Source organism: Taurulus bubalis (genome assembly GCF_910589615.1).
Source record: "Taurulus bubalis genome assembly, chromosome: 15".
Lineage (NCBI taxonomy): Eukaryota > Metazoa > Chordata > Actinopteri > Perciformes > Cottidae > Taurulus > Taurulus bubalis.
In genome coordinates this window covers 5510-13893 of record NC_136603.1, presented here as the reverse complement: position 1 = coordinate 13893, position 8384 = coordinate 5510, and the positions used below count along the sequence as shown (strand labels likewise).

Sequence of the window (8384 nt, the reverse complement as noted above, 5' to 3'; positions counted from 1 at the left end):
GTGAAACATGTCCCATCAGTGCAGTCATAACATTCCTGCAGGCAGAGCACAGATTCTTCTGTCCTTTGTTCTTTCTCTCTTTAACACCATTTCATATGTTGGCAGTAGATGCACGCGTTATGATCCGCAGAGCGCAGTGGGGGTAGTGGGAGTGATTTATATTTTATAATCAGTGAGCCATGGCCGCTACCAAGTCATGACTCAGTGAGCCATCAGTGAGTCATGGCCTTTACAGAGTCATGACTCAGTGAAGGCCATGGCTCCTCTCTTCATTGTATGAGTGGTTGGAAGACCAGAGAAGATCTATACAAGTACAGTCCATTGAATATTTTCACTATCAAGTTACAACGATGCAAAAAGGATTGTTTATAAAACATCATACATCAATATTTCATGACAAAAGAGCAGGGGACAGAGTTTTAAATAAAGTTTTTATTAAAGATGATCCAGCTCAATAATAACAGCAAACTGAACACAAACTTCCTGTAAATGGCTAATAAAAAAAAAGCGCACACACACACACGCCGTGACTCTACTGTAATAAATTATATGTACAGTCCAGGTCCATCTGTGACTCCATCAGACACAAAGAGAGTCCTCACTCTGCAGCGCTGAAGTCTGCAGGGAGAAAAACATGAACGTTGACTACAGAGAAAACACGCAGACATAAAGTACACAGATATATACACTACCGGTCAAAAGTTTTAGAACACCTCAATTTCTCCAGTTTTTATTGAAATGTACACAGTTTAATTTCTCAATGTACTTTGAAAGTAAAGTATAGAACAAATAAACAATAGGAGATCAAAAATAAATCATGGAATCATTTCGTTTAACAAAATGTAACCTATATTTTTGACTCATCAAAGTAGCCACCTTTTGCAGATATAACAGCCGAACACCCTCGTGACATTCTTTCTTCAATGGAAATCAAATATTGTTCAGAAAGTTCTTCCCAACACTGTTCAGAAGTTCCCACATGTGTTGCACTTGTAGGTTGCTTTGCTTTCACCCTTCTGTCCAGTTCATCCCAAACAAGCTGGATGGGGTTTTGCTGCCATTCCATGATTTGAAGCCTACCGTCTTGTTCTTTTCTTCTAAGGTAGTGTTGGGTCATTATCTTGCTGTATGATGAACCCCTGACCAACTAGGCGTATACCAGAGGGTATTGCATGGTGCTGCACGATGCTGTGGTAGCCTTCCCTTTCTTTCCAAAACTCTGGAGCGAGCTATCTTTAAACAAGTCTCCTCCTTTCTCCACCAGAACCACCTTCTGGACCCTCACCAGTCTGGACTCAAGGCCTCCACAGAGACTGCTCTCCTTGCTGCAGCTTCACACTGCTAGAGCAGCCTCTCTCTCTCCTATGTCCTTATCCTTCTAGACCTTTCTGCTGCCTTTGACACAGTGAACCACCAGATCCTTATTTCCTCCCTCCAGGACCTTGGTATCACAGGCACTGCTCTCTCCCTCTTCTCATCCTACTTCAACGACCACACCTACTGGGTAACGTGGAGAGGATCTGTGTCTGAACCTTGTCCTCTCACTACTGGAGTCCCTCAGGGCTCCGTCCTGGATCCTCTCCTCTTCTCTCTGTACACCAACTCTCTCGGCTCTGTCATCCGCTCGCATGGCTTTTCCTACCATAGCTATGCTGATGACACCCAACTGATCCTCTCGTTTCCCCAGTCAGAAACACAGGTAGCAGCACGGATCTCTGCCTGTCTGACTGACATCTCTCAGTGGATGTCCACACAGCACCTGAAAATTAACCCTGACAAGACTGAACTACTTTTCCTTCCAGGAAAAGGCTTTCCCACCCACGACCTCACTATTACCTTCAACAGCTTACTGTTGGCACCGACCCCGACTGCCAGGAATCTCGGTGTGACACTCGACAGTTAACTCTCCCTGACTGCCAACATTACCGCAACAACACGATCTTGTAGGTCCATGCTGCACAACATCCTGTAGGTCCATGCTGCACAACATCCTGTAGGTCCATGCTGCACAACATCATGTAGGTCCATGCTACACAACATCCTGTAGGTCCATGCTACACAACATCCTGTAGGTCCATGCTACACAACATCCTGTAGGTCCATGCTGCACAACATCATGTAGGTCCATGCTACACAACATCATGTAGGTCCATGCTGCACAACATCCTGTAGGTCCATGCTACACAACATCCTGTAGGTCCATGCTGCACAACATCATGTAGGTCCATGCTACACAACATCATGTAGGTCCATGCTACACAACATCCTGTAGGTCCATGCTGCACAACATCATGTAGGTCCATGCTACACAACATCCTGTAGGTCCATGCTACACAACATCCTGTAGGTCCATGCTGCACAACATCATGTAGGTCCATGCTACACAACATCATGTAGGTCCATGCTGCACAACGGAGACACGGACAGACAGGCGGACATACTACATAGTGGTACCTCACAGTACTAGTGACTCCATCTGTGCTTTTATAAACAATAGAATAAAGAGCATTGCAATCCCTTTCAAGTAAACCAGATCACTCCATCAGGCAAAAAAAAGAAAAGTGCTATCACTGTGTTAGACAAATGAAAATAAAGTTAAATAAAAAAAACAACTAATATTGAGTTACTAGTAAATATCTTATTGTGGAAAACAATTAGCTATTTTCTAACTTTTAAGCACGAGGCGCGGCGTCGCACAGCTCATCAATAGGCTCGTTCGAGATGAGCCAGTTCTGCGCAGAATCGATCGGCGGCGATCGGCACGCAATGCATGCTGGTTAGATTTGCGTCCGACTTGGTCCCGACTTGCTCTGACGTCATGCACACGTGGTCAACGTTACTCTCACGAGATCAAGGCGGCCGTCGATTTTAGAGCCAGGCGCCGCAGTAGCACTCCCCCGACTGCCTGGCCCAGTGCATGATGGGAAACGCCTGGCTGTCGCCACATCAGAGAGCTGATTGGCTCTTAGATCTGGCAGCAAACACCACGTGTTGTAGAAAATTCTTTATTTTATGTGTAGTTGTAATACTTAACGCTCGATTGTTGACTATTCGTCTCATGTTTAATCTGAAAACATATCTTGTATGGTTGTTAATACCAAATCTTATTTATACAACCCATCAACACCAGTAGTAATGTATTTCACAGGCAGATATAAAAAGAACAAAGCTACACACACATTTTTACATAAATATATATTTACAAACACATATGAATAGATCCAAAAGTGATCTGTAAACTACAAGTAGACAAAAGTTCGGAACTAACAGTCATTTTTTCTGTGACTTCCTGTGTTTACTTTGAAAGCAGCCTAAAACTGTCCGACTTGACCGCAGATTTTTGACAACTCCTGCTGCGGCCGCTGCTCTCGCCTGGATCCCATTCACTGGTTACCATGGCTGCAGCATCCGCTTCAAAACATTGAACCCTAACCCGTACCGTGCTATGAACAGATTGGGTCCAATCTACAACCAGGACACAGTGAAACCGTACACCCCAACTCGTTCGCTCCGCTTCTGCCAATCAGAGTGTAGCTCCGTCACTGCGAGCTAAACACTCTACAAAGTCAGACTGTTTGCTGTCCTGGCTCCTCAATGGTGGATTGATCAGGACAGCAGAAAGTCTCTACATTTTCCGTCGCAAACTACAAACACTTCTTTTTTGACTACACCTTGAATAAGGAAGGTAGCGCCGTAGCAGCACTTTAGTAGCACTTAAATGGCACTTACTGATAGCACTTTTAACTTTATTGAAGAAGTTGTACTTTCTTGATTCTTCTTGTTTGTTGAATGCACTTATTGTTAGTCGCTTTGGATAAAAGTGTCAGCGAAATGAAATGTAGCCGTTTTGGTTCAGGTTGCCACTCAACCTTTCAAACCTGCAGCTGAAGTCTTCTTTTCAGTTGAAACTGAGAGTTGCTTACTTCGACCAGGGTTAAGCTGTGCTGGAAGCTGTTGTCCTGTGAGCCGCCTATCACGCAAGCTGTTGACTCTCAGAAACTTGTCTTCTGATTCTGTTGTGGCTTTGGGTCTGCCAGACCTCTTCCTGTCAGAGTTTCCTCCAGTTTCCAAACGCCTTTTGATGGTGTAGGAAACTGTACTCACTGACACCTTGGCTTTCTTTGCCATTTCTCTAAAGGAAAGACCTACACTTTTAAGGGTTATAATGGTCGTTCCTTTGTTAATTTCCTTTTTCTTTCTTTTTTTGTTTAACCTCTGGCAGTTTGCCGCTTACCGTTGTACCATTTCAGGTTATTCACTGGACTTGAACTGCTTAAATTTCAATAAACACTGGAAAATGGGGGTGTTCTAAAACTTTTGACCGGTAGTGTATGTATATACATATATCTGACAAAACCTGCTGGAGCGGGTCAGTATGAAATATGAAACGAAATCTTTTCATACTTATCATTTATCACTTTTGTTCTGAGTAGACTCGCTCTTTCCGTCACAGGCAACAATCTTGACCTTGTCGACCTTCACGAGGTCCGTCACCTCCCTGAACTCCACGTCGTTCAGGACGAACGTCCACACGTTGTCACAGAACCTGTAGGTGTTCAGGGAGCCCTGGTGGTAGGAATGCACGGTATTAGGGTTTAAACTTGGGTTAGAGGGGCAGAGGAGGGTTCACGTTTGGGTTAGGGGCAGAGGAGGGTTTAGGCTTGGGTTAGGGGGGCAGATGGGGGTTAAAGCTCGGGGGTCCGAGGTCAGAGGAGGTGGACTCACCCTGAAGTTGACTCTGTTGCGGACTCGGTTGGCGAGCGCTGTGTTGATTGCTTTATCAAACTGGAGGAGGACCTGAAGAGCCAGCTGAGGAGTGATCTGCTGAGTCTGAACACACAATGATGGTCTGTTTAACTTCCTCACAGTAGTTCTCAGCAGATTATAACAGCAGTAAAACTACTAATGACTACATTTATCCATAACACAATATGTGATCTTCTAATGATCTGAAATGTGTTTGATCTAAATCACAACTATAGATGACTAAATAAAGTAAACGGAAATAGTGATGGTGAGGGGACCCCAAGCCTTGTGTTGGTGTGGACCCCAAGCCTTGTGTTGGTGTGGACCCTGAACCTTGTGTTGGTGTGGACCCTGAACCTTGTGTTGGTGTGGCCTCTGAACCTTGTGTTGGTGTGGACCCTGAACCTTGTGTTGGTGTGGACCCTGAACCTTGTGTTGGTGTGGCCTCTGAACCTTGTGTTGGTGTGGACCCTGAACCTTGTGTTGGTGTGAACCCTGAACCTTGTGTTGGTGTGGCCTCTGAACCTTGTGTTGGTGTGGACCCTGAACCTTGTGTTGGTGTGGACCCTGAACCTTGTGTTGGTGTGGACCCTGAACCTTGTGTTGGTGTGGACCCTGAACCTTGTGTTGGTGTGGACCCTGAACCTTGTGTTGGTGTGGACCCTGAACCTTGGTGTTGGCCTAAACGATGTGGTCCGGGTCCTTAGGTCTAATGTCCAAAGCTCTGCGTGTCATGTCAACGTGACATTTATGAAGATTGCTAATAAATCAAAACAATAAAAGCACAGCGTTCAGGAGCGAAGACGCAGAGACGTCATCAGATAAAACCTGCAGTGACGTCTAAGCTGAAGCCAAGCTAGCTTTAGTGGTTAGGGCTCCTTAGCTTCAGCTCAGACATGCTAAGCTGGAGCTAAGCTGAAGCTAAGTGACACTGTGAAGCAAAGCTAGCTTCAGTTAGCTTGTAGCATCATAGTTTCAGATCAGAATCAGAATCAGAAACCGTTTATTGCCAGGAATGTTTGCACAGACGAGGAATTTAGTTGGGTGGAAGGTGCATACATTAAACATTAGACATTAGACGAGACAAACAACAATCAATGACAGCAACAGTGCAAAAAGTCTAAATAAGTTAAGGATAAAATGCTCAGACAACAGCTAACATGAATGTAAGTGTGTGTTAAAGTGACGTGTGTTTAAGTTAAAGTTAAGTGTATGTATTAAGTGTATTAAAGTTAAGTGTATGTATTAAGTGTATTCAAGTTAAGTGTATGTATTAAGTGTATTCAAGTTAAGTGTATGTGGCATGAGTGTTTAAATATGAATTGTGCAGTGGAGTGACCGGTAGGAGGAGAGAAAGGAATAAAAATAAAAATAAAAATAAATGGTCCGAAAGAATGGTCCGAGAATAGTCCTGTGATAGTCAGTCAGTGGGGAACCCGGCTCTGTTGATGAGCCCGACTGCCGACGGGAAGAAACTGTTAGTGTGGCGTGAGGTCTTAGTCCTGATGGACCTCAACCTCCTGCCAGAGGGTTGAGGTCCATCGATAGCTCGTTACTTTATAGTTTCAGATAGCTCCGCAGATTCAGTTAGCTTGTTGCTAACTTTAAAATCCTCATCATATGGGGCTGAACTACTTCACCCTTATTCCACAGCCTGCAACCTCAGGTCTAACCTCAAGTCCCCGGCTTCATTTAGCTCGCAGCTTCAGTTGGCAGCTTGAGGCTTCAGTTAGCTCGACCCTTCAGTTAGCTCGACCCTTCAGTTAGCTCGACCCTTCAGTTAGCTCGACCCTTCAGTTAGCTCGCGGCTTCAGTTAGCTCGCGGCTTCAGTTGGCAGCTTGAGGCTTCAGTTATCTCGACCCTTCAGTTATCTCGACCCTTCAGTTAGCTCGACCCTTCAGTTAGCTCGACCCTTCAGTTAGCTCGCGGCTGCATTAAGCTTGAGGCTTCAGTTAGCTCGAGGCTTCAGTTAGCTCGAGGCTTCAGTTAGCTCGAGGCTTCAGTTAGCTCGAGGCTTCAGTTAGCTCGACCCTTCAGTTAGCTCGACCCTTCAGTTAGCTCGCGGCTGCATTAAGCTTGAGGCTTCAGTTAGCTCGAGGCTTCAGTTAGCTCGAGGCTTCAGTTAGCTCGCGGCTTCATTTAGCTCGAGGCTTCAGTTAGCTCGAGGCTTCAGTTAGCTCGACCCTTCAGTTAGCTCGCGGCTTCATTTAGCTCGCGGCTGCAGTTGGCTCGTAGTTGCAGCTAACTAAAGCTATGGAGCTGTGACGGAGCTCCATAGCTCCCGCTAGCTCCGAGCTAACCCGGCTCCTGCTCGCTGTGTGTTTACATATTACATGCATGCAATAGAATCACCTGTATGAGCTCGTCCAGACTCTCCTGCAGGCTGTTCCCCAGAGTTGTGTTCCTGTACAGCTGGTACGCCATGATGGAGCCTGTTCCTTCCCTCCAGCTCCTCACCGGAAACAGAGAGGGGGAACTTCCGGTTTAACCTTTAAAAATAAAGACACAATACAACTTTTTTTTTTTAATCAAACTTGTATTGATTTTCTAGATATGCATATACAGAAAAGATGTGCACAATACATGTACATTGATAGACCTTGACCTGACCTGGTGGTAAAATCATTGATCAGGACATTTATTCTTTGCAAAGAAGAAGCAGAGAAGAATTACACAACATGATATGTGAATTGCGTATCCTGGACTGCTGCAAGAATGAACAGAGAGTTACCTTTAAATACATTGGGGCGGCTGTAGCTCAGGGGGATGAGTCCCGCAACCACAAGGTAGTCGGCTCGATCCTCAGTCCCCCCCACAGCTCACATGTCGAAGTGTCCCTGAGCAAGACCCCCAAACTGCTCCCCGGGCGCCCCCCAGGGCCGCCCACCGCCCCCCACCCAGGGATGGGCCAGGGTCCATGGGACCATCACAAGGCCACTTGAAAAGCATAGGTATGTTTTAACAGGAAAGTAGGTCACATGAGAAGCCATCAGAGTATGTGCCTTTACACAGTATATGATTAATAATCAGAACATATGATTATTAATATAACTGTGAAACAGTAATCAATTAAGAATAAATGTGTTTTTTCTTCCAACATTTAAATAAATGAGAAGTAAAAAATAAAATAAAAAACAAATAAAAACAAGAGAGTTGAAAACTCATGAAATAATAGACGACCCAAAGAAAGAAAGAGGGGGGTGATGTGGTCTGTGTCATTGAATAAGACTACAACCCATAGACGGGAAGTAGATTTAAATGATAGGCCAGTGATGAGATAAAGGGCCAATCCATAGGGAAGGAGGAGGAGTCTAAAGCCAAGACAAACGAATAGCAAAGAATAAATGTCCTGATTAATGATTTTACCACCAGATGTCGTACATTTTTCTATCATACATAAAGATGCACATGCACATAATCACACAAATAAAAACAAATACATAAGGGTATACATGTGTATACATACACATATGTATATATGCACATACACACATTACAACCTCATATATATACATTTACATATATGTACATATGATGTACACAGTGTTAATTACCCCCCCCCCAGACATCTTCAAATATTATACAAGTGAATGTTGGATCACGGGACATGGAGCATGTGAATGAATGAATGAATGAA

General features: G+C 44.6%; 1 protein-coding gene across 2 annotated transcripts; it reads right to left on the bottom strand.

Moving 5' to 3' along the window:
• Positions 1–435: 435 nt before the first annotated feature.
• Positions 436–7198, bottom strand: gtf2a2 (general transcription factor IIA, 2). Of its 2 annotated transcripts, none has more exons than XM_079231287.1 (4): positions 7100–7198; positions 4726–4830; positions 4405–4566; positions 436–618 (listed from the first exon to the last, which is right to left on the bottom strand). In XM_079231287.1, exons 1-3 carry the CDS (start codon positions 7169–7171, stop codon positions 4408–4410), a joined length of 336 nt encoding a protein of 111 aa, XP_079087413.1. In that variant the 5' UTR covers positions 7172–7198; the 3' UTR covers positions 436–618; positions 4405–4407. The 2 variants fall into 2 exon arrangements, with proteins under 2 accessions (XP_079087413.1, XP_079087414.1); XM_079231288.1 differs by having other exon boundaries at positions 436–619; positions 4410–4566.
• Positions 7199–8384: the final 1186 nt, after the last annotated feature.

Coding starts and splice junctions, on each gene's coding strand:
- gtf2a2 (XM_079231287.1), bottom strand. CDS start 7,171: ATGGCGTACCAGCTGTACAGGAACACAACTCTGGGGAACAGCCTGCAG. Junction 4,831..7,099: donor GTCTGGACGAGCTCATACAG/GTGATTCTATTG, acceptor TTGTGTGTTCAG/ACTCAGCAGATCACTCCTCA. Junction 4,567..4,725: donor GCAACAGAGTCAACTTCAGG/GTGAGTCCACCT, acceptor TCCTACCACCAG/GGCTCCCTGAACACCTACAG.